Genomic DNA, 25649 nt, shown 5'->3' with positions numbered 1-25649 from the left:
GGCTAGTTAGCCACAAACCATTGCAAAGTCAATGGGGACAAGCTCCTGTCTGTACAAGCTGACTGAGGCTCACTGAAATTTACTCCACAGTACACACACAGTAGATTTCAATGAGTTTCATGAGTGCTGATAACTACAGCACAGCATAACTCATAAATGTCCTGACAAGTTTAATTTTTGCTTATTTGTGATACTCTGTATGCACCCAATTCAAAGTTATAGCCGCATTTCCTTTCAAAGTAATTTGGTCGTGGATATCTGGATTTGGTACAGATTGTGGCTCTCTTGGGCAGAGCTGTTTAGCAGGCTGTGACGTACAGGCGTAGAGACAGCTCTGTGTAGGAATGTGCAGAGCAACATCATCGTTGGTAAGAAAGAAATAGGGCTGGGGTTCCAAAAAGCACAACTATCCCTTTAATTAAAGTTCCAATCCTGATTTTATTCTATTTTATTTTGTTACCCTATAGGTCTAAATGTGCCATTTATATAACCCTAACCCCAACACAGCAAAAACAATTAAAATCCTCATAATTTCCTGTCAAGTCCAATCAAATTGGATTTCTATGACACATTTGATATGCAAGGGAAATCAAATATAGCTGCGCAGGAATACGACAATAATACAAGAAAAGTGCAAATCCACATACAATTTGGAGAATACATAACTAAAGCATAGAAAGAACATCCCTCCCCAGTCATATGCACACACTCACATCCTCACATACAGCATTAGTCGCTGTATCAAGCTGACTTCAATCCAACAACCACTGTGTTTACTTTTAACTTTTTCTTTTTTGGACTGTTATGTAGGTCAGATTTGAGTGGGTGTAGGGGAGGGGCTGCTATTGTTGGACACACCTTTGGCCACGAGAGGTCTGGAGAAATTCACAGTATGATAAGTTATTATATTCATAGTATTCGATCGCAGACATCTTGGTCGCAAACAACAGGTGATTGCAATCAATCGGTGATTATCATTAAATGACAACTGTGGCTAATGAGCTGTACCATTGCACCATGAATAGCTATAATATATAGGGCTATATATTTAAAATATAATATATATAACAGTAGCAAGTTAGCAACCGACACATCCAAATTCAACCCACACATCAGACCAAAACAAAAATAATTAAACAAAGTGCAATACCAAGAGGGGTCTTTTGCCTAGAATTCACTGTTTGACGACATTACAGATTCAACCTTTAAGTGTTACCTCAAGTCTCGTGTCTGTTTGCTGCCAGCGTGATACAACATTGTCAAGCCTTTACTTTTATTCTCTTATTCAGCTAAATAAACCTCTTGTCTCTCTGTGCAGAGACGACTGACAGAGTGTGTTCAAATCCTGGATGATTTTAAACATGGCACACTTCCACCTGGAGTGTCAGACCATCAGGTGAGCTAGACCGTCAGAGGCGAGGACACTGGAGAATAGATGCCCTAGATTAGCCCTGTTGTCACAACCCATAACTAGCCTCTGCTAATGTGCCCTGCACAAAAAAAGATGACACGTTCTATCATTTTCAGTCAGAAGTCACAATGGTTAATTTGCAAAATAGTCATATTTTTCATCAAAATGTTCATTTATGTCTGTGTTTTTTTCTGTGTCCTATTTTACATATCTTATTTATAATCTCTACATTTTATAGATACTTTAAACAATGTTCAGTGCCTTGCCTTCAGAAAGTATTCAGCCCCTTCACTTTCCACATTGTCTTAAATTAGACTTAATTTAAATAGGATTAGATTAAATGCATTTTTGCCATCAATCTACACAATACCCCATAATGATTTACAATTTACAATTGAGTCATTTAGCTGACGCTTTTTTCCAAAGCGACTTACAGATTGTGAACAACATGTCACCAGGAGGGGTACATCTCTGGCAGCTAAGGGTTCATTGTTCGTCAAATAGTATCAAACTTGAGTGTTACACTCTGAGTGCATAGTAGTGTAAGATCCTGATCAAACTGGCTAGTATCACGTCTTCGTCTGGTTGGCTCTCCATCCAATTCCTCTGCGTTGTGTCATTTTAATGGTCCTGACGTCTCCGATACTGGCAGATAAGATCCTTATCTCCCCCGTTAGTGCAATCCATAAACCATACTAATTCTCCACCTCCGTAAGAATTCGACACTTCGACACCGTGAGATACCTTATGAGGAAAAGCGTTGTTTTATTGCTATAAACAGAACCTCATAATCAGATGTTGTCAGATGTTATCAAATTGTATCGTTCTTGAAGAGTCTATTCTAATGATCTTTCGGTGTGTTCGTCTATCTAATGATCTTTCAGTCCAGTCTATTGTCCCTCTGTCTCTCAGTCCAACAGTGGTCAGGCCTGTTCGTTAGCCAAGACCATCCTCGTGGTAGCCGAAGCTACTGATGATGTGGCATTCCCCCCCCCCCCCCTCTGTGATAAGAGGAGAGGGAGAGTCTCTCCTGGTTTCTTCCCTCTTAGTCTCAGCCAGATTTTAGTCTGCCCTACCCGGAAACCACTGTCAGCTTTATAGGATCTTCGTCATAGAAACGATAGCCCCGCCCCTCTTCCGGTTGTCAGGCGACGCGCTGTCATGACAACCGCGTTTAACCTTTACACACACTTCAAAACGTTTCTCTACTGTTGCATTAAAGAGGTCACCCCTCTCCCTCGCTCTGGGCCTACAGTACACTCGCTCTTATCTGTGTTCTTCCAAGGAATGCAAAACAAAACACCCTCGCTGGCAGTGTATTCAATCCACTGGTCACCGTTCTATCACCGTCTTCCATGCACCTTTCGATCTACCATTTTAGCTGTGGTCCCCCCAATCTATACATCACATACATTGAAAAAGCACCCCAAATCCCTCAGTAGTATAATAGACATATTAGCAAGATAGGTAGTAGTATAAGAATAGTAGCATAGTGTTAGTAAGTAAAATGTTTTCCTTTTTTTCTTAAGTTTGTTAAAGTTTGTTTATTAAAATTGAAATACAGAAATTCCAAAAAGAACATATTTGTACTGCATGCAAAACACTGCATTGTATTGGCCCAAAACCACACCGGATTAGCATGAATTGGGCATGACTGTAAATGACATGTAATAATATCTCATTCAACACATCTCAAGCTTATGGTTCCATTGAACCCCTTTTCATTCAGACATCTTTAGGTTTAGGTTCAGAGGTTAAGCGCCCTCTTCGAAAATGTACATGCCCACTTTTTCCCACGTCAAAATGTACGTATTTACAACTTATGGAACATAATTTACCTCCTTTTCCTGTGAGCCTGCATGACATGGCCGATGTTTTTGAATTTTCTGTGGTGTCTAGCTTAATACGATAAGAAGAAGAGGGCTGAATACTTTCCGAAAGCACTGTGTATTTGGTGGTACTTAACTTTACGATGACCTTATACAAGTGCATTACTGCATGTGTAACTTTGAAGGACATTTTTGTCAAAAACATGGCTTGGTGACACTTGCTATTCAATAGAACAATTAATAATAGATTGATATTGATAACAGATTGATATTGATTATATAAATAATAAAGACAATATAAAAACTCTGTAATAGACACCGTCTTTTCAACCGTGTATAAAACTGAAAATGTTTCTGTGGTCACTCAGTGAATAACAATGATTAAGTCATAGATGTTAATCTACAATGTAAAATGTCGACACAACAAACAACAGCCACCTTCCTTAAGTTCAGTTGTGCTGTTTACTTCTGCAGCTATGGGAAGCCCAGAAGGTCAAGCAGGTAAGTGGTTTGGAGGGGGTCAGAGTTCAACCTTGGTTAATTGTGATTCCATACATTCAATACATTCTCCCTAATCTCCTGTCAGCATGATGATGATGATGTCATGATGTGTGTGCGTGCAGGCCATCATTCATCCTGACACAGGAGAGAAGATCTTCATGCCATTCCGAATGTCAGGTACGACGCCAGATGAAGATCCCTACCTTTTTATTTCACTTTTTTCCTTTTCATTGTCATTTTTACACTGACTATTATTTTTACACTATGCAGGTTATGTACCATTTGGAACACCGATTGTGAGTCCTACACACAAAAGAAACATCATTTCATATATTTTGTGTACACAATATTCAACCTCTGAAGTTGACTATGCTACATACAACTGCAACTTTTGAAGTTGTATGTAGCTGTCCATTTGATACAGCCATTCCAGTAACACGCTCATTTATAAACCTTGTTTGGAAATAGATGGAACCAGCAGCATTGGATATATTCTGTCAAATAATTACATCTCATTACCTGGTTTCGTCTAGGTCATCGGCCTTCTTCTTCCTAACCAGACTGTGCTCTCTACCATTCTGTGGCAGGTAGTGTGTGAATATTGAACACATTGTAAAATACATACCATTTGTGGCCCATGGTCAAAACATCCACCCTGGAGGTGTGTGTCATTCATTTAGTCTGGCTGACCATCACTGAAGCAGGCCTGTGTGCTTCTTTCAGTGGCTGAACCAGAGTCACAATGCCTGCGTGACCTACGCCAACCGCAATGCTACCAAGGTAGGGATGTTTATTGAGGGCCTGTAAAAATGTTAAAACTTGATCGGGAAAAGGGGGGGGGGGGGGTTACTGAATCACAGCTATCTGGAAAACAAAGTGTTCGCCATACAGTGCTGTTTTCACAGCAGACACATCCACGTGGATGCTCCATCACAGATGTTGTTTATTCAGTGCAATTAATATGCAGAATGTCTTGTTAACTTGAGGCAGATGGTGGCTTTCTATTCCATAATAGAAGTAATGCCTTTACAAAGAACGTGTCTTACATAATTCATAGGGCTGCACAATTACATTTGTTTTGTTCTTTCAGCCCACGCCAACATCCAAGTTTCTTCAAGGCTATGTGGGAGCTGTTACTAGTGCAGTTGCCATCGCAGTGAGTTGTGGTTATATTCTCAGGTCTCATGGAGATGTGGTTGAACGGTTGTTAAGTGGCTATTCACCTGTCCTTTCTTGATCCTCTAATCAGAGCTCTGATGCTTCTGAGGAAAGCAACAGTTGTGATTGGAGCGTCAAGAAAAGAGGGTGGGGTCATGGTCAAAATTCATAGCATAGTTTATAGTAGGTAGTACCAGGCTGATGCACGCTACAGTACATGAAATATAAGGTATATTTGAAGGTGAAGGAGAAATAGTAGTATTTCTAAAATATTTGTTAATAGGTTATAAGACAGCTTTGCAAATTGGCTTGATATTACTGTTAGGTTAGACGGTGCCATTAAATCACTGTTAGGTTAGACGGTGCCATTAAATCACTGTTAGGTTAAACTGTGATTAAATCACTGTTAGGTTAAACTGTCATTAAATCAATGTTAGGTTAAACTGTCATTAAATCACTGTTAGGTTAGACGTGTCATTAAATCACTGTTAGGTTAGACGTGTCAATAAATCACTGTTAGGTTAGACGTGTAATTAAATTACTGTTAGGTTAGACGTGTAATTAAATCATTGTTAGGTTAGACGGTGTCATTAAATCACTGTTAGGTTAAACTCTCATTAAATCACTGTTAGGTTAAACTGTCATTAAATCACTGTTAGGTTAGACGGTGTCAATAAATCACTGTTAGGTTAGACGGTGTCATTAAATCACTGTTAGGTTAAACTGTGTCATTAAATCACTGTTAGGTAAAACTGTGTCATTAAATCACTGTTAGGTTAAACTGTCATTAAATCACTGTTAGGTTAAACTGTGTCATTAAATCACTGTTAGGTTAGACGTGTCATTAAATCACTGTTAGGTTAGACGTGTCAATAAATCACTGTTAGGTTAGACGTGTCATTAAATCACTGTTAGGTTAAACTGTGTTATTAAATCACTATTAGGTTAGACGTGTCATTAAATCACTGTTAGGTTCGACGTGTCATTAAATCACTGTTAGGTTAAACTGTGTCATTAAATCATTGTTAGGTTAGACGTGTCATTAAATCACTGTTAGGTTAGACTGTGTCATTAAATCACTATTAGGTTTTTTTTTTGATCCACTTTTTCTCCCATTTTTCTATATTTTCTCCCATCCCAATTTCGTATCATCCAATTCAACCCTCCCCTGTCACAAACGCTGTTTCTTGCCTCCCACAAGCCGGCTGCAATGTGGACTAAGTCATACATAGCACAAGTCCCCTCCGGTACTTGAGGTAACAGCAGTCGCATCTTTTCACCTGCGCAGCTCGATCTCTCAGTGTCGAGGAGTAACGCGTGGGAGGCTCACGCTGCCCCCGACACTTCCTGATTCTACTGCGCAGGCGCACCAACCGACTTGTAGGAGTCGCTTGTTCACAACGTTCGATCCCCACCCTTCAGTTTTCCCTCCCCGTAATACGGCCAATGTGTATTACTGCGGACGACCAGCTAAACTGAAAACAATGTGGAGAGCTGGATTCGAACACGCGAATCCTAGCGTCTCCACACTGGTGGCGAGTGCCTTGCCCACTACACCACCTAGCCGCCCTTAAATCACTATTAGGTTAAACTGTGTCATTAAATCATTGTTAGGTTAGACGTGTCATTAAATCGCTATTAGGTTAGACGTGTCATTAAATCACTGTTGTGTCTTGTGCTGCAGGTGGGACTGAACACAGTGATTAAGAAGGCCAACAGGTTGAGCCCTGCCACCCGAATGATCATACAGAGACTTGTCCCCTTCCCTGCCGTGGGTATGTTTTCCAAGGACAGCTTGTCTTACTAGTTAAATATCGTGACACAGTATAGACTGTGGAAGAGAGTAGATACTGCATCTACTGTAGATACTGCATAGTGTTTAAAGCAGGGGTCGGCAACCTGCGGCTCCGGAGCCGCATGCGGCTCTTTAGCCAATCAGCTGCGGCTCCCTGGCCCAAAAAAAATAAAGATATTTCTTTTTATTTTTTTACTTTTTTTGTTTTACTTTTTTTTTGGAGATCGATGTCATACTGTGACACTGAAATGAAATAATATTTCATCAACTAAAATATTTAGTCAACTAAAATATTTCATCAACTAAAATTACATTACGTCACACCCCGCGCCTCTCCCTGCCGTCTGCAAGTGGCTAATCTTGAGTTTCCGACCCCCCAGTAAGCTAACTATGGATAAATCCAAAAAAAAGGAAAGTCTGAGGAAAATAGAGGGTTTAATTCAGCTATAGGGCGACAATAATGTGGTCAAGAGGCATGGTTTCTATCTTTAGCCTTTAAGCGGCGTGGTTTATTCATTCACATGGTATGAGCAGCAGCACATGAGGTCTCCTCTCACTGAGAGGCTGGGGGGAAAGAGGTAGAGTAGGAGGAGACATCTCTATTTATACTCACCACCTGGTGGTGTCTTGAGTGGCTCCGCCTAGAGCGCCCTCTAGTGGAAACAGTTATATATGCAGTTAGACAGTTACTAACAATCCTACATAGAACCTCTGACTTCAACAAAGTGGACTACTTTTTATTTTATAAATGTTCCACAAATAAGGAAAGGACCCTAATATACCTGAATAGTTCAGGGTTTTATTTCAAAGTCGGTCTACAGACACAGCCAGTATTTTTTCTCCTCTTCATAAGAGTTTGAGGTTTTCCTTTGTTATAACAGGTAAAAACAGCAATAAAAAGTCAAAATTTTTCGTTTTGTTGCTTTATAATTCCATTAATGCAACAAACTGTGTGCTATAAGTATAAAGTATAATAAATCGCAAATTACTTTGGGTATGCAATTGTCAGGTGTTTTATGCTAAATGTGGGGTATGCTTGGGGATATATAAAACGTTATACACTGTGCTATCTTCATTTTAAGGGTAAATAGGTTGTGCGGCTCCCTGAGCATTTTATTCAGTGGGGGAAAAGTGGCTCTTTTGATAGTAAAGGTTGCTGACCCCTGGTTTAAAGGAACGCTCCAACATTAAGGGTCCTTTAAGGTCACTCTATTGTGTTTTATGTGAAGAGCCATCCTATAATTCTGATTATTTATAAACCGCTCTATGTTTTTTCTGTATGGCACAAGCCTTAAAATGTGATAGTTACCTTATAGTCTGACTGACTATATGTTGACTGCACACATAAGCCTCCCATTGGCTATTTCAGTTGGAATTCTCCACCGCTTACACTTGCTGTTTTTCTTTACCATTTTCAAAATCTAGTTGCCAAGCTACATTCTTATGATGGAAAACACATCCCCTGATGCTATTCTGTGAGTTGCATTCTGGGCTTAGCACCACCCTAGATGACTGTGATTGGTTTGAGAAATACAAACAAGCCAGGGCATTATTTCCTCCCTAGTGTGCAATGATAATGTGTTCTCCTGTGCTGGCACTGAGTAGAGATAGGTCTGGCAATACGAGTCAAGTTACCTCATGATGACATCCATTATTGTACAGTAGATGTTACAGGTACTCTGATCTAGGACTCCACGATATGGGAAGAAATATCATATTGTGAGTGTTTTTCACAGATATTAACTTTTTCAACTTTTCTACATTACTGGTTTGGATCTCTCAGCAGCTCTCCTGTGTTAGATTGTGGAAACATCTTTTCATATTATCTGTGGGCTTGAGGGAGGCTTGTGGTTCTGGTATTTCACTCAACTAATGAATGGATAATGAATAACCCATTCTGATGTATGTGAAATACACTGTGAGGCATGTATGTAAACAATCAGGCACTTCTGGATTCTACAGGAGCAAAATGACAGTGCTATGTTTGTTTGGGGCTGTAAATTGACGTTTTCAAAGGGAAATGGCAAAAAGTTTACATTTAATGTAAAGCTTATGCTTGGATATTCTGACTATCCTCATGGGAATTGAAACAATGCTAATCCATTCCTCGTTACATCTCAATGACATCATACTTTTAAGACTTTGTTCATGTTCACACAAATATTGAGTTGAGAAAGAGTTGTTCATGTTCACACAAATATTGATAGGGCTGTAGGAATAACATATGATTCTGTACTATAATATTCCCTTTTAAAGGGATAGAACAGACTTTTGGAACCCTATCCCTGTTTGCTACATTACCAATGATGATGTTGATTGATAAGATTCCTTTCATTCTTAGCATAGTCCATGCTGTTCCTCATACTGGCTACTAGCCCAGGCTACTTAGCCACAAGCCAATGCAAAGACAGTGGGTTCAAGCTGTCTGTACAAGCTGACTGAAGACAACTGAAGTCTGCTCCACAGTACAGTATCTAGACCTGTTCGCCGACGACATCATGACGAATACGCAGACCCGAGGCAGAAAGGAACATAATCCTGGTCAGAACAACGGGGCAGACTACAATATATTTGCATTTGTAGGCGGCTGGGTGGCGTAGCGGAGATTGCGCTCGTCACCAATGCAAGAGACTCCGGTATCGAATCCCAGTCTCAGCATTGCCTTCGACTTGGGCCGGCCGTCGTACTGGCTCATTTGGCAGAGTCAGCGGGAGGGAAGTCGATGGGTGGGGATTGGACGTTGTGAACAGCGACTCCTACAAGTCGGTTGGGTGACGCCTGCACAGCAGTATCTGGGGCAGTGTGAGCCTCCCACGCGTTACTCCTCGCCACTGAGAGTCCACGCTGTCTGGTGAAAAGATGCGACAGGCTGCCTCCTCGTGTACCGGAGGGGACACGTGATGCAAGGCTTCTATCCTCACTACAACCGACCAGTGGGGGGCATAGTCTAGCAACGTTCAAGACAGGGGAGGGAAGAATTGGCAACACGAAATTGGGATGGGAGAAAAATAGAAAATGAGGAGAAAAAGTGGATACAAATATATATATATTTGCATTTGTTAGCCATGCTAGCGATCTAAACAATCAATACATGCCAAAGCTAGATATGTAAAAGGTGAAAGACTCACACTCACAGCCATGCTGATTTGGCTAAATGACATCCAGACGTTTTCGTTTGAAACTACTTTTAGTCAGGGGAGTGCCATGGTTTCTCCATAGAGCCCCGTTGTACTTCTTTTGGCGCAGCAGGTCGCGCAGGTCCGGGGTAACTTAGTCACGTGACTCATTTGGTATTGCTGATTGGCTCGAACACGGTATGTTTGTAAATGTTACTGTAGCGTACATTATGTCAATGTCTACTGAATGTGCCTTTAGCGAAACAGCCAATGGGGATCCTATTCGCTAAATGATTAACAATGTCAGACCATTGAAAGTGCTCGCTTTTCTCTCCCTGTCCACAGCCTGTGCTAACATTTGCAACGTGGGTCTCATGAGGCACAATGAGCTGTCGGAGGGCGTCGATGTGCTGGACAGCAACGGAAACGTGGTGGGGTCTTCCATAATAGCTGCCAAGCATGTGAGTCTAGGACTGCTGGGACCTCACCTGAACATACGGTGAAACCACAATGTGTGCGCACACTACTTCAGATGCTACTGTAGTTTATATCCCAATAAGGTCTTAGTCAGGATACAGTGTTTATACAGTGTACTCTAGATACTAGCTTATATCCCAATAAGGTCTTAGTCAGGATACAGTGTTTATACAGTGTACTCCAGATACTAGCTTATAAACCAATAAGGTCTTAGTCAGGATACAGTGTTTATACAGTGTACTCCAGATACTAGCTTATATCCCAATAAGGTCTTAGTCAGGATACAGTGTTTATACAGTGTACTCCAGATACTAGCTTATATCCCAATAAGGTCTTAGTCAGGATACAGTGTTTATACAGTGTACTCTAGATACTAGCTTATATCCCAATAAGGTCTTAGTCAGGATACAGTGTTTATACAGTGTACTCCAGATACTAGCTTATATCCCAATAAGGTCTTAGTCAGGATACAGTGTTTATACAGTGTACTCCAGATACTAGCTTATATCCCAATAAGGTCTTAGTCAGGATACAGTGTTTATACAGTGTACTCCAGATACTAGCTTATATCCCAATAAGGTCTTAGTCAGGATACAGTGTTTATACAGTGTACTCCAGATACTAGCTTATATCCCAATAAGGTCTTAGTCAGGATACAGTGTTTATACAGTGTACTCCAGATACTAGCTTATATCCCAATAAGGTCTTAGTCAGGATACAGTGTTTATACAGTGTACTCTAGATACTAGCTTATAAACCAATAAGGTCTTAGTCAGGATACAGTGTTTCTACAGTGTACTCCAGATACTAGCTTATAAACCAATATGGCCTTAGTCAGGATAAGGTGTTTCTACAGTGTACTCCAGATACTAGCTTATACAGTGGTGGAAGAGGTACACAGTTCCTTTACTTAAGTAAAAGTAGAAATACCCAAATAAATTAGTACTCTGGTAAAAGTCCATTGAAATTCTACTTAAGTAAAAGTACAAATTATACATGACATTTGTATATTCCAGTGCTTGGATTGCAGATCCTCACCTGTACCTTTGATTACACGGCTTGCTTTCTTATATTCTTATATTCAGAGTTCATTATATTGTTTACAATACATTTCTATCTTTATTAGTGTGGGTGACCTGGCGAACACACCCCCTCAGTGTATCTCTTGAACCGTTTGTCGTAGAGACTTGCGGATTGTGCCATTGTACTCGGTGTAATAGTGTAATAGTGTGTAATAGTGTAATAGTGTGTAATAGTGTAATAGTGTGTAATAGTGTGTAATAGTGTGTAATAGTGTAATAGTGTGTAATAGTGTAATAGTTGTAATAGTGTAATAGTGTGTAATAGTGTGTAATAGTGTGTAATAGTGTAATAGTGTGTAATAGTGTAATAGTGTGTAATAGTGTAATAGTGTAATAGTGTGTAATACTGTAATAGTGTAATAGTGTGTAATAGTGTAATAGTGTAATAGTGTGTAATAGTGTAATAGTGTGTAATAGTGTAATAGTGTGTAATAGTGTGTAATAGTGTAATAGTGTGTAATAGTGTGTAATAGTGTAATATTGTGTAATAGTGTGTAATAGTGTAATAGTGTGTAATAGTGTAATATTGTGTAATAGTGTAATAGTGTGTAATAGTGTAATAGTGTGTAATAGTGTGTAATAGTGTAATAGTTGTAATAGTGTAATAGTGTGTAATAGTGTGTAATAGTGTGTAATAGTGTAATAGTGTAATAGTGTAATAGTGTGTAATAGTGTAATAGTGTAATAGTGTGTAATACTGTAATAGTGTAATAGTGTGTAATAGTGTAATAGTGTAATAGTGTGTAATAGTGTAATAGTGTGTAATAGTGTAATAGTGTGTAATAGTGTGTAATAGTGTAATAGTGTGTAATAGTGTGTAATAGTGTAATATTGTGTAATAGTGTGTAATAGTGTAATAGTGTGTAATAGTGTAATATTGTGTAATAGTGTAATAGTGTGTAATAGTGTAATAGTGTAATAGTGTGTAATAGTGTAATAGTGTGTAATAGTGTAATAGTGTGTAATAGTGTAATAGTGTGTAATAGTGTAATAGTGTAATAGTGTGTAATAGTGTAATAGTGTAATAGTGTGTAATAGTGTGTAATAGTGTAATAGTGTAATAGTGTGTAATAGTGTAATAGTGTGTAATAGTGTAATAGTGTGTAATATTGTGTAATAGTGTAATAGTGTAATAGTGTGTAATAGTGTAATAGTGTGTAATAGTGTGTAATAGTGTGTAATAGTGTAATAGTGTGTAATAGTGTAATAGTGTAATAGTGTGTAATAGTGTAATAGTGTGTAATAGTGTAATAGTGTGTAATAGTGTAATATTGTGTAATAGTGTAATAGTGTAATAGTGTGTAATAGTGTGTAATAGTGTAATAGTGTGTAATAGTGTAATAGTGTGTAATAGTGTAATAGTGTGTAATAGTGTAATAGTGTGTAATAGTGTAATAGTGTGTAATAGTGTAATAGTGTAATAGTGTGAATAGTATAATAGTGTGTAATAGTGTAATAGTGTGTAATAGTATAATAGTGTAATAGTGTGTAATAGTGTGTAATAGTGTAATAGTGTGTAATAGTCTAATAGTGTAATAGTGTGTAATAGTGTGTAATAGTGTAATAGTGTAATAGTGTGTAATAGTGTAATAGTGTAATAGTGTGTAATAGTGTAATGTAATAGTGTAATAGTGTAATATTGTGTAATAGTGTGTAATAGTGTAATAGTGTGTAATAGTGTAATAGTGTGTAATAGTGTAATAGTGTAATAGTGTGTAATAGTGTAATAGTGTAATAGTGTGTAATAGTGTGTAATAGTGTGTAATAGTGTAATAGTGTGTAATAGTGTGTAGTAGTGTAATAGTGTGTAGTAGTGTAATAGTGTGTAATAGTGTGTAATAGTGTAATAGTGTGTAATAGTGTAATAGTGTGTAATAGTGTAATAGTGTAATAGTGTGTAATAGTATAATAGTGTGTAATAGTGTAATAGTGTGTAATAGTATAATAGTGTAATAGTGTGTAATAGTGTAATAGTGTGTAATAGTGTAATAGTGTGTAATAGTGTAATAGTGTAATAGTGTGTAATAGTGTAATAGTGTGTAATAGTGTGTAATAGTGTAATAGTGTGTAATAGTGTAATAGTGTGTAATAGTGTAATAGTGTGTAATAGTGTAATAGTGTGTAATAGTGTGTAATAGTGTAATAGTGTGTAATAGTGTAATAGTGTAATAGTGTGTAATAGTGTAATAGTGTAATAGTGTGTAATAGTGTAATAGTGTAATAGTGTGTAATAGTGTAATAGTGTGTAATAGTCTAATAGTGTAATAGTGTGTAATAGTGTGTAATAGTGTAATAGTGTGTAATAGTGTAATAGTGTGTAATAGTGTAATAGTGTAATAGTGTAATGTAATAGTGTAATAGTGTAATATTGTGTAATAGTGTGTAATAGTGTAATAGTGTGTAATAGTGTAATAGTGTGTAATAGTGTGTAATAGTGTAATAGTGTGTAATAGTGTGTAATAGTGTAATAGTGTGTAATAGTGTAATAGTGTGTAATAGTGTGTAATAGTGTAATAGTGTAATAGTGTAATAGTGTGTAATAGTGTAATAGTGTAATAGTGTGTAATAGTGTAATAGTGTGTAATAGTGTAATAGTGTGTAATAGTGTAATAGTGTGTAATAGTGTAATAGTGTGTAATAGTGTAATAGTGTGTAATAGTGTAATAGTGTGTAATAGTGTAATAGTATAAGTGTGTAATAGTGTGTAATAGTGTGTAATAGTGTGTAATAGTGTAATAGTGTGTAATAGTGTGTAATAGTGTGTAATAGTGTAATAGTGTGTAATAGTGTAATAGTGTGTAATAGTGTGTAATAGTGTAATAGTGTAATAGTGTAATAGTGTGTAATAGTGTAATAGTGTGTAATAGTGTAATAGTGTGTAATAGTGTAATAGTGTGTAATAGTGTAATAGTGTGTAATAGTGTAATAGTGTGTGATAGTGTAATAGTGTAATAGTGTGTAATAGTGTAATAGTGTGTAATAGTGTAATAGTGTGTAATAGTGTAATAGTGTGTAATAGTCTAATAGTGTAATAGTGTGTAATAGTGTGTAATAGTGTAATAGTGTGTAATAGTGTAATAGTGTAATAGTGTGTAATAGTGTAATGTAATAGTGTAATAGTGTAATATTGTGTAATAGTGTGTAATAGTGTAATAGTGTGTAATAGTGTAATAGTGTGTAATAGTGTAATAGTGTAATAGTGTGTAATAGTGTAATAGTGTGTAATAGTGTAATAGTGTAATAGTGTGTAATAGTGTAATAGTGTGTAATAGTGTAATAGTGTGTAATAGTGTAATAGTGTGTAGTAGTGTAATAGTGTGTAGTAGTGTAATAGTGTAATAGTGTGTAATAGTGTGTAATAGTGTAATAGTGTGTAATAGTGTAATAGTGTAATAGTGTGTAATAGTATAATAGTGTGTAATAGTGTAATAGTGTGTAATAGTATAATAGTGTAATAGTGTGTAATAGTGTAATAGTGTGTAATAGTGTAATAGTGTGTAATAGTGTGTAATAGTGTAATAGTGTAATAGTGTGTAATAGTGTAATAGTGTGTAATAGTGTAATAGTGTAATAGTGTGTAATAGTGTGTAATAGTGTAATAGAGTGTAATAGTGTAATAGTGTGTAATAGTGTAATGTAATAGTGTAATAGTGTAATATTGTGTAATAGTGTGTAATAGTGTAATAGTGTGTAATAGTGTAATAGTGTGTAATAGTGTAATAGTGTGTAATAGTGTAATAGTGTGTAATAGTGTAATAGTGTGTAATAGTGTGTAATAGTGTAATAGTGTGTAATAGTGTAATAGTGTGTAATAGTGTGTAATAGTGTAATAGTGTGTAATAGTGTAATAGTGTAATAGTGTGTAATAGTGTAATAGTGTGTAATAGTGTAATAGTGTGTAATAGTGTAATAGTGTGTAATAGTGTAATAGTGTGTAATAGTGTAATAGTGTGTAGTAGTGTAATAGTGTGTAGTAGTGTAATAGTGTAATAGTGTGTAATAGTGTGTAATAGTGTGTAATAGTGTAATAGGGTAATAGTGTGTAATAGTGTAATAGTGTGTAATAGTGTGTAATAGTGTAATAGTGTAATAGTGTAATAGTGTGTAATAGTGTAATAGTGTGTAATAGTGTAATAGTGTAATAGTGTGTAATAGTGTAATAGTGTAATAGTGTGTAATAGTGTAATAGTGTGTAATAGTGTAATAGTGTAATAGTGTGTAATAGTGTAATAGTGTGTAATAGTGTGTAATAGTGTAATAGTGTGTAATAGTGTAATAGTGTGTAGTAGTGTAATAGTGTGTAGTAGTGTAATAGTGTAATAGTGTGTAATAGTGTGTAATAGTGTAATAGTGTGTAATAGTGTGTAATAGTGTAATAGTGTGTAATAGTATAATAGTGTGTAATAGTGTAATAGTGTGTAATAGTATAATAGTGTAATAGTGTGTAATAGTGTAATAGTGTGTAATAGTGTAATAGTGTAATAGTGTGTAATAGTGTAATAGTGTGTAATAGTGTAACAGTGTAATAGTGTGTAATAGTGTAATAGTGTGTAATAGTGTAATAGTGTGTAATAGTGTAATAGTGTGTAATAGTGTAATAGTGTGTAATAGTTTAATAGTGTGTAATAGTGTAATAGTGTAATAGTGTAATAGTGTAATAGTGTGTAATAGTGTGTAATAGTGTAATAGTGTGTAATAGTGTGTAATAGTCTAATAGTGTGTAATAGTGTGTAATAGTGTAATAGTGTGTAATAGTGTAATAGTGTGTAATAGTGTAATAGTGTAATAGTGTGTAATGTAATAGTGTAATAGTGTAATATTGTGTAATAGTGTGTAATAGTGTAATAGTGTGTAATAGTGTAAAATAGTGTAATAGTGTAATAGTGTGTAATAGTGTAATAGTGTGTAATAGTGTAATAGTGTGTAATAGTGTAATAGTGTGTAATAGTGTAATAGTGTGTAATAGTGTGTAATAGTGTAATAGTGTGTAATAGTGTGTAATAGTGTAATATTGTGTAATAGTGTGTAATAGTGTAATAGTGTGTAATAGTGTGTAATAGTGTGTAATAGTGTAATAGTGTGTAATAGTGTAATAGTGTAATAGTGTGTAATAGTGTAATAGTGTGTAATAGTGTAATAGTGTGTAATAGTGTAATATTGTGTAATAGTGTAATAGTGTAATAGTGTGTAATAGTGTGTAATAGTGTAATAGTGTGTAATAGTGTAATAGTGTAATAGTGTGTAATAGTGTAATAGTGTGTAATAGTGTAATAGTGTAATAGTGTGTAATAGTGTAATAGTGTGTAATAGTGTAATAGTGTAATAGTGTGAATAGTATAATAGTGTGTAATAGTGTAATAGTGTGTAATAGTATAATAGTGTAATAGTGTGTAATAGTGTGTAATAGTGTAATAGTGTGTAATAGTCTAATAGTGTAATAGTGTGTAATAGTGTGTAATAGTGTAATAGTGTAATAGTGTGTAATAGTGTAATAGTGTAATAGTGTGTAATAGTGTAATGTAATAGTGTAATAGTGTAATATTGTGTAATAGTGTGTAATAGTGTAATAGTGTGTAATAGTGTAATAGTGTGTAATAGTGTAATAGTGTGTAATAGTGTAATAGTGTAATAGTGTGTAATAGTGTAATAGTGTAATAGTGTGTAATAGTGTAATAGTGTGTAATAGTGTGTAATAGTGTAATAGTGTGTAATAGTGTGTAGTAGTGTAATAGTGTGTAATAGTGTGTAATAGTGTAATAGTGTGTAATAGTGTAATAGTGTGTAATAGTGTAATAGTGTAATAGTGTAATAGTGTGTAATAGTATAATAGTGTGTAATAGTGTAATAGTGTGTAATAGTATAATAGTGTAATAGTGTGTAATAGTGTAATAGTGTGTAATAGTGTAATAGTGTGTAATAGTGTAATAGTGTGTAATAGTGTAATAGTGTGTAATAGTGTAATAGTGTGTAATAGTGTAATAGTGTAATAGTGTGTAATAGTGTAATAGTGTGTAATAGTGTAATAGTGTGTAATAGTGTAATAGTGTGTAATAGTGTGTAATAGTGTAATAGTGTGTAATAGTGTAATAGTGTAATAGTGTGTAATAGTGTAATAGTGTAATAGTGTGTAATAGTGTAATAGTGTAATAGTGTGTAATAGTGTAATAGTGTGTAATAGTCTAATAGTGTAATAGTGTGTAATAGTGTGTAATAGTGTAATAGTGTGTAATAGTGTAATAGTGTGTAATAGTGTAATAGTGTAATAGTGTAATGTAATAGTGTAATAGTGTAATATTGTGTAATAGTGTGTAATAGTGTAATAGTGTGTAATAGTGTAATAGTGTGTAATAGTGTGTAATAGTGTAATAGTGTGTAATAGTGTGTAATAGTGTAATAGTGTGTAATAGTGTAATAGTGTAATAGTGTAATAGTGTGTAATAGTGTAATAGTGTAATAGTGTGTAATAGTGTAATAGTGTGTAATAGTGTAATAGTGTGTAATAGTGTAATAGTGTGTAATAGTGTAATAGTGTGTAATAGTGTAATAGTGTGTAGTAGTGTAATAGTATAAGTGTGTAATAGTGTGTAATAGTGTGTAATAGTGTGTAATAGTGTAATAGTGTGTAATAGTGTGTAATAGTGTGTAATAGTGTAATAGTGTGTAATAGTGTAATAGTGTGTAATAGTGTGTAATAGTGTAATAGTGTAATAGTGTAATAGTGTGTAATAGTGTAATAGTGTGTAATAGTGTAATAGTGTAATAGTGTGTAATAGTGTGTAATAGTGTAATAGTGTGTAATAGTGTAATAGTGTGTGATAGTGTAATAGTGTAATAGTGTGTAATAGTGTAATAGTGTGTAATAGTGTAATAGTGTGTAATAGTGTAATAGTGTGTAATAGTCTAATAGTGTAATAGTGTGTAATAGTGTGTAATAGTGTAATAGTGTGTAATAGTGTAATAGTGTAATAGTGTGTAATAGTGTAATGTAATAGTGTAATAGTGTAATATTGTGTAATAGTGTGTAATAGTGTAATAGTGTGTAATAGTGTAATAGTGTGTAATAGTGTAATAGTGTAATAGTGTGTAATAGTGTAATAGTGTGTAATAGTGTAATAGTGTAATAGTGTGTAATAGTGTAATAGTGTAATAGTGTGTAATAGTGTAATAGTGTGTAATAGTGTAATAGTGTGTAGTAGTGTAATAGTGTGTAGTAGTGTAATAGTGTAATAGTGTGTAATAGTGTGTAATAGTGTAATAGTGTGTAATAGTGTAATAGTGTAATAGTGTAATAGTGTGTAATAGTATAATAGTGTGTAATAGTGTAATAGTGTGTAATAGTATAATAGTGTAATAGTGTGTAATAGTGTAATAGTGTGTAATAGTGTAATAGTGTGTAATAGTGTAATAGTGTAATAGTGTAATAGTGTGTAATAGTGTAATAGTGTGTAATAGTGTAATAGTGTGTAATAGTGTAATAGTGTAATAGTGTGTAATAGTGTAATAGTGTGTAATAGTGTAATAGTGTGTAATAGTGTAATAGTGTAATAGTGTAATAGTGTGTAATAGTGTGTAATAGTGTAATAGTGTAATAGTGTGTAATAGTGTAATAGTGTAATAGTGTGTAATAGTGTAATAGTGTAATAGTGTAATAGTGTGTAATAGTGTGTAATAGTGTAATAGAGTGTAATAGTGTAATAGTGTGTAATAGTGTAATGTAATAGTGTAATAGTGTAATATTGTGTAATAGTGTGTAATAGTGTAATAGTGTGTAATAGTGTAATAGTGTGTAATAGTGTAATAGTGTGTAATAGTGTAATAGTGTGTAATAGTGTAATAGTGTGTAATAGTGTGTAATAGTGTAATAGTGTGTAATAGTGTAATAGTGTGTAATAGTGTGTAATAGTGTAATAGTGTGTAATAGTGTAATAGTGTAATAGTGTGTAATAGTGTAATAGTGTGTAATAGTGTAATAGTGTGTAATAGTGTAATAGTGTGTAATAGTGTAATAGTGTGTAGTAGTGTAATAGTGTGTAGTAGTGTAATAGTGTAATAGCGTGTAATAGTGTGTAATAGTGTGTAATAGTGTGTAATAGTGTAATAGGGTAATAGTGTGTAATAGTGTAATAGTGTGTAATAGTGTGTAATAGTGTAATAGTGTAATAGTGTAATAGTGTGTAATAGTGTAATAGTGTGTAATAGTGTAATAGTGTAATAGTGTGTAATAGTGTAATAGTGTAATAGTGTGTAATAGTGTAATAGTGTGTAATAGTGTAATAGTGTAATAGTGTGTAATAGTGTAATAGTGTGTAATAGTGTGTAATAGTGTAATAGTGTGTAATAGTGTAATAGTGTGTAGTAGTGTAATAGTGTGTAGTAGTGTAATAGTGTAATAGTGTGTAATAGTGTGTAATAGTGTAATAGTGTGTAATAGTGTGTAATAGTGTAATAGTGTGTAATAGTATAATAGTGTGTAATAGTGTAATAGTGTGTAATAGTATAATAGTGTAATAGTGTGTAATAGTGTAATAGTGTGTAATAGTGTAATAGTGTAATAGTGTGTAATAGTGTAATAGTGTGTAATAGTGTAACAGTGTAATAGTGTGTAATAGTGTAATAGTGTGTAATAGTGTAATAGTGTGTAATAGTGTAATAGTGTGTAATAGTGTAATAGTGTGTAATAGTGTAATAGTGTAATAGTGTAATAGTGTAATAGTGTGTAATAGTGTGTAATAGTGTAATAGTGTGTAATAGTGTGTAATAGTCTAATAGTGTGTAATAGTGTGTAATAGTGTAATAGTGTGTAATAGTGTAATAGTGTGTAATAGTGTAATAGTGTAATAGTGTGTAATGTAATAGTGTAATAGTGTAATATTGTGTAATAGTGTGTAATAGTGTAATAGTGTGTAATAGTGTAAAATAGTGTAATAGTGTAATAGTGTGTAATAGTGTAATAGTGTGTAATAGTGTAATAGTGTAATAGTGTGTAATAGTGTAATAGTGTGTAATAGTGTAATAGTGTGTAATAGTGTGTAATAGTGTAATAGTGTGTAATAGCGTGTAATAGTGTGTAATAGTGTAATAGTGTGTAATAGTGTAATAGTGTGTAATAGTGTAATATTGTGTAATAGTGTAATAGTGTGTAATAGTGTAATAGTGTAATAGTGTGTAATAGTGTAATAGTGTGTAATAGTGTAATAGTGTGTAATAGTGTAATAGTGTGTAATAGTGTAATAGTGTGTAATAGTGTAATAGTGTGTAGTAGTGTAATAGTATAAGTGTGTAATAGTGTGTAATAGTGTGTAATAGTGTGTAATAGTGTAATAGTGTGTAATAGTGTGTAATAGTGTGTAATAGTGTAATAGTGTGTAATAGTGTAATAGTGTGTAATAGTGTAATAGTGTAATAGTGTAATAGTGTGTAATAGTGTAATAGTGTGTAATAGTGTAATAGTGTGTAATAGTGTAATAGTGTGTAATAGTGTAATAGTGTGTAATAGTGTAATAGTGTGTGATAGTGTAATAGTGTAATAGTGTGTAATAGTGTAATAGTGTGTAATAGTGTAATAGTGTGTAATAGTGTGTAATAGTGTAATAGTGTGTAATAGTCTAATAGTGTAATAGTGTGTAATAGTGTGTAATAGTGTAATAGTGTGTAATAGTGTAATAGTGTAATAGTGTGTAATAGTGTAATGTAATAGTGTAATAGTGTAATATTGTGTAATAGTGTGTAATAGTGTAATAGTGTGTAATAGTGTAATAGTGTGTAATAGTGTAATAGTGTAATAGTGTGTAATAGTGTAATAGTGTGTAATAGTGTAATAGTGTGTAATAGTGTAATAGTGTGTAATAGTGTAATAGTGTAATAGTGTGTAATGTAATAGTGTAATAGTGTAATATTGTGTAATAGTGTGTAATAGTGTAATAGTGTGTAATAGTGTAAAATAGTGTAATAGTGTAATAGTGTGTAATAGTGTAATAGTGTGTAATAGTGTAATAGTGTAATAGTGTGTAATAGTGTAATAGTGTGTAATAGTGTAATAGTATAATAGTGTGTAATAGTGTAATAGTGTAATAGTGTGTAATAGTGTAATAGTGTGTAATAGTGTGTAATAGTGTAATAGTGTGTAATAGTGTAATAGTGTGTAGTAGTGTAATAGTGTGTAGTAGTGTAATAGTGTAATAGTGTGTAATAGTGTGTAATAGTGTAATAGTGTGTAATAGTGTAATAGTGTGTAATAGTGTAATAGTGTAATAGTGTAATAGTGTGTAATAGTATAATAGTGTGTAATAGTGTAATAGTGTGTAATAGTATAATAGTGTAATAGTGTGTAATAGTGTAATAGTGTAATAGTGTAATAGTGTGTAATAGTGTAATAGTGTGTAATAGTGTAATAGTGTGTAATAGTGTGTAATAGTGTGTAATAGTGTAATAGTGTGTAATAGTGTAATAGTGTGTAATAGTGTAATAGTGTAATAGTGTAATAGTGTGTAATAGTGTAATAGTGTGTAATAGTGTAATAGTGTAATAGTGTGTAATAGTGTGTAATAGTGTAATAGTGTAATAGTGTAATAGTGTGTAATAGTGTGTAATAGTGTAATAGTGTGTAATAGTCTAATAGTGTAATAGTGTGTAATAGTGTGTAATAGTGTAATAGTGTGTAATAGTGTAATAGTGTGTAATAGTGTAATAGTGTAATAGTGTGTAATAGTGTAATGTAATAGTGTAATAGTGTAATATTGTGTAATAGTGTGTAATAGTGTAATAGTGTGTAATAGTGTAATAGTGTGTAATAGTGTAATAGTGTGTAATAGTGTAATAGTGTGTAATAGTGTGTAATAGTGTAATAGTGTAATAGTGTTTAATAGTGTAATAGTGTGTAATAGTGTAATAGTGTAATAGTGTGTAATAGTGTAATAGTGTGTAATAGTGTAATAGTGTGTAATAGTGTAATAGTGTGTAATAGTGTAATAGTGTGTAGTAGTGTAATAGTGTAATAGTGTGTAATAGTGTGTAATAGTGTGTAATAGTGTAATAGTGTGTAATAGTGTAATAGTGTGTAATAGTGTAATAGTGTGTAATAGTGTGTAATAGTGTAATAGTGTAATAGTGTGTAATAGTGTAATAGTGTGTAATAGTGTAATAGTGTGTAATAGTGTGTAATAGTGTAATAGTGTGTAATAGTGTAATAGTGTGTAATAGTGTGTAATAGTGTGTAATAGTGTAATAGTGTGTAATAGTGTAATAGTGTGTAATAGTGTAATAGTGTAATAGTGTGTAATAGTGTAATAGTGTAATAGTGTGTAATAGTGTAATAGTGTGTAATAGTGTGTAATAGTGTAATAGTGTGTAATAGTGTGTAGTAGTGTAATAGTGTGTAGTAGTGTAATAGTGTAATAGTGTGTAATAGTGTGTAATAGTGTAATAGTGTGTAATAGTGTAATAGTGTGTAATAGTGTAATAGTGTGTAATAGTGTGTAATAGTGTAATAGTGTGTAATAGTATAATAGTGTGTAATAGTGTAATAGTGTGTAATAGTATAATAGTGTAATAGTGTAATAGTGTGTAATAGTGTAATAGTGTAATAGTGTGTAATAGTGTAATAGTGTGTAATAGTGTGTAATAGTGTAATAGTGTGTAATAGTGTAATAGTGTGTAATAGTGTAATAGTGTGTAATAGTGTGTAATAGTGTGTAATAGTGTAATAGTGTGTAATAGTGTGTAATAGTGTGTAATAGTGTAATAGTGTAATAGTGTGTAATAGTGTAATAGCGTAATAGTGTGTAATAGTGTAATAGTGTGTAATAGTGTAATAGTGTAATAGTGTGTAATAGTGTAATAGTGTGTAATAGTGTAATAGTGTGTAATAGTGTAATAGTGTGTAATAGTGTGTAATAGTGTGTAATAGTGTAATAGTGTAATAGTGTGTAATAGTGTAATAGTGTGTAACAGTGTAATAGTTTAATAGTGTGTAATAGTGTAATAGTGTGTAATAGTGTAATAGTGTGTAATAGTATAATAGTGTAATAGTGTGTAATAGTGTAATAGTGTAATAGTGTGTAATAGTGTAATAGTGTGTAATAGTGTAATAGTGTGTAATAGTGTGTAATAGTGTAATAGTGTGTAATAGTGTGTAATAGTGTGTAATAGTGTAATAGTGTGTAATAGTGTAATAGTGTGTAATAGTGTAATAGTGTGTAATAGTGTAATAGTGTAATAGAGTGTAATAGTGTAATAGTGTGTAATAGTGTAATAGTGTGTAATAGTGTAATAGTGTAATAGTGTGTAATAGTGTAATAGTGTAATAGAGTGTAATAGTGTAATAGTGTGCTTTGCGACTTGCGGGTTGTGTCGTTGCACTCAGTAGGGATATCCTCTTTCATTGGTCTATGTTGACCACTCCCCCGATCCTTAGGCCGCGCCCCCTTTTTGTATCCTTTGAACCGTTTGTCATAGAGACTCGCGAGAGACCCTCTCCCCCGTTGGCCGGCGGTGCACAGGCGTCACCCACACTTTCACAATTTCCCCCGCGCGGAATTGTCTAGTTATAATGTTATTGCCCATATTTATGTCTTTCTATTATTACCATGCTGCTATGACGCCCGGATTTCCCCAAGGGGATCAATAAAGGAATATCTTATCTTGTCTTATCGTATCGTATCTCATCTTATTTTATGATGAGTGTTCTGGAATACTGTGTTATGTAATGTAGACCTAGAAATTCAGTACATGACATATCAGTTTGGTTAATTTGATTGGCATTGATAATGATACCGATACTGATACTAATTATGATGACGATGACGATACAGTAATGTAACGATGAACAAGTTTCCATTCATTCCTGTTTACTTTATGTGTTGTTCATGCCTCCTGCTACCTCGTCCATCTGATGTCCCTTGGGAAGAGGAATTTAATTCAACATATTACTTCAGTTGAAATGAAGCGTGTGCACAATATTCCCATCTTTCTCCGCAGGCAATCATGGAGACCGCCTTCACACGAGTGGTCCTCCCGATGCCAATCTTCGTCCTTCCACCGCTCGTAATGTCCTACCTAGAGAGGTGTGTGCAGGAAATGTGTTTCAGGAACATAGATTGATGACAATGAATTGACCCCCCTGGACATGGACACACTACAAGCTGCAAGAGGCTTGTTGGATTAAAGTGCTGCACACTCTCTTGGTTTTCCACAGACTCCAGTTCCTGCAGAGCAATCGCAGGTTGTTGCTGCCCATCCACAGCCTGGTGTGCCTGGTTACCTTCAGCCTCTCGCTGCCTCTGGCGATCAGCCTCTTTCCACAGATGTCTCAGGTAGGTCGGCCTACAACTGCTTCTGCTGCTCCCTGCCATCGCCGCTTCCGCAGCCCAGCCGGCTTGTTGCGAGGGGGACAGCTGGGGAGGAATTCAAATTACATACTTGGCTTGGCGCGTATCTCCCCCCCTCTACACACACATCCCCCCACCTTCGCTTCTCACTCCAGATGGGTCTCTGTCGGCACTCTTAATTAAAAGGGACAATGATTTCAAGGCTTACGACAAGCAGTTCTACATGCTAGTTGTCGGCATTAGTTCGAACTAAACTTACCTTCGCTCTCTTTGGCTTCATGCAGATCGAGGTGTGTCACCTTGAGCCGGAGATCGCCATGGCAACAGATTGCAAGGTGCTGACCTACAACAAGGGCCTATGATGGATGATGTGGCAGAGAGAGAGAGAGAGAGCGGAGGCCATGGAGCAGCAATGTAAATGAGGCTGCCTTGTGAATAGCTGTCAGGGATACTCCAGTGTCCTGGTCTTAGTCCACAGGTCCATGTACTTTCTGCTGTAGTAGTGCTGTGGAGCATAGATTATCCTGCACTAACCAATATCTCATACTGTATAATGACCAATATCCCATACTGTATAATAACCAATATCTCATACTGTATAATGATCAATATCTCATACTGTATAATGACCAATATCCCATACTGTATAATGACCAATATCCCATACTGTATAATAACCAATATCTCATACTGTATAATGATCAATATCTCATACTGTATAATGACCAATATCCCATACTGTATAATGACCAATATCCCATACTGTATAATGACCAATATCCCATACTGTATAATGACCAATATAATAATAATAATAATAATAATAATAATAATAATAATAATAATAATAATACATTTGATTTATATAGCGCTTTTCTCAAAGACGTAGTACTCAAAGACGCTTTACTGTGTGGGATAAAAAAAGAACAGTGAAACAAAACAAACAAACCAAACA

At 34.5% G+C, this 25649-nt stretch overlaps 1 protein-coding gene across 1 annotated transcript in view; it reads left to right on the top strand.

Moving 5' to 3' along the window:
- sfxn5b (sideroflexin 5b) overlaps positions 1 to 25056 on the top strand; it is a gene marked incomplete at both ends in the record, with an annotated part of 33419 nt that extends 8363 nt beyond the window's left edge. Inside the window, 12 exons of the mRNA XM_084332548.1 lie at positions 1319 to 1396; positions 3715 to 3741; positions 3864 to 3918; positions 4012 to 4037; positions 4275 to 4328; positions 4465 to 4521; positions 4832 to 4897; positions 6584 to 6674; positions 10156 to 10271; positions 24345 to 24430; positions 24562 to 24679; positions 24979 to 25056. Of these exons, the coding sequence (XP_084188674.1) occupies positions 1319 to 1396; positions 3715 to 3741; positions 3864 to 3918; positions 4012 to 4037; positions 4275 to 4328; positions 4465 to 4521; positions 4832 to 4897; positions 6584 to 6674; positions 10156 to 10271; positions 24345 to 24430; positions 24562 to 24679; positions 24979 to 25056 (852 nt within the window). The remainder of the gene's footprint in view (positions 1 to 1318; positions 1397 to 3714; positions 3742 to 3863; positions 3919 to 4011; positions 4038 to 4274; positions 4329 to 4464; positions 4522 to 4831; positions 4898 to 6583; positions 6675 to 10155; positions 10272 to 24344; positions 24431 to 24561; positions 24680 to 24978) is intronic.
- Positions 25057 to 25649: the final 593 nt, after the last annotated feature.

The sequence above is a fragment of the Notolepis coatsorum genome (assembly GCF_963971535.1).
Source record: "Notolepis coatsorum genome assembly, chromosome: 16".
NCBI lineage: Eukaryota > Metazoa > Chordata > Actinopteri > Aulopiformes > Paralepididae > Notolepis > Notolepis coatsorum.
Note: the sequence above shows the minus strand (reverse complement) of the source record. Positions and strands in the feature narration are given on the sequence as shown.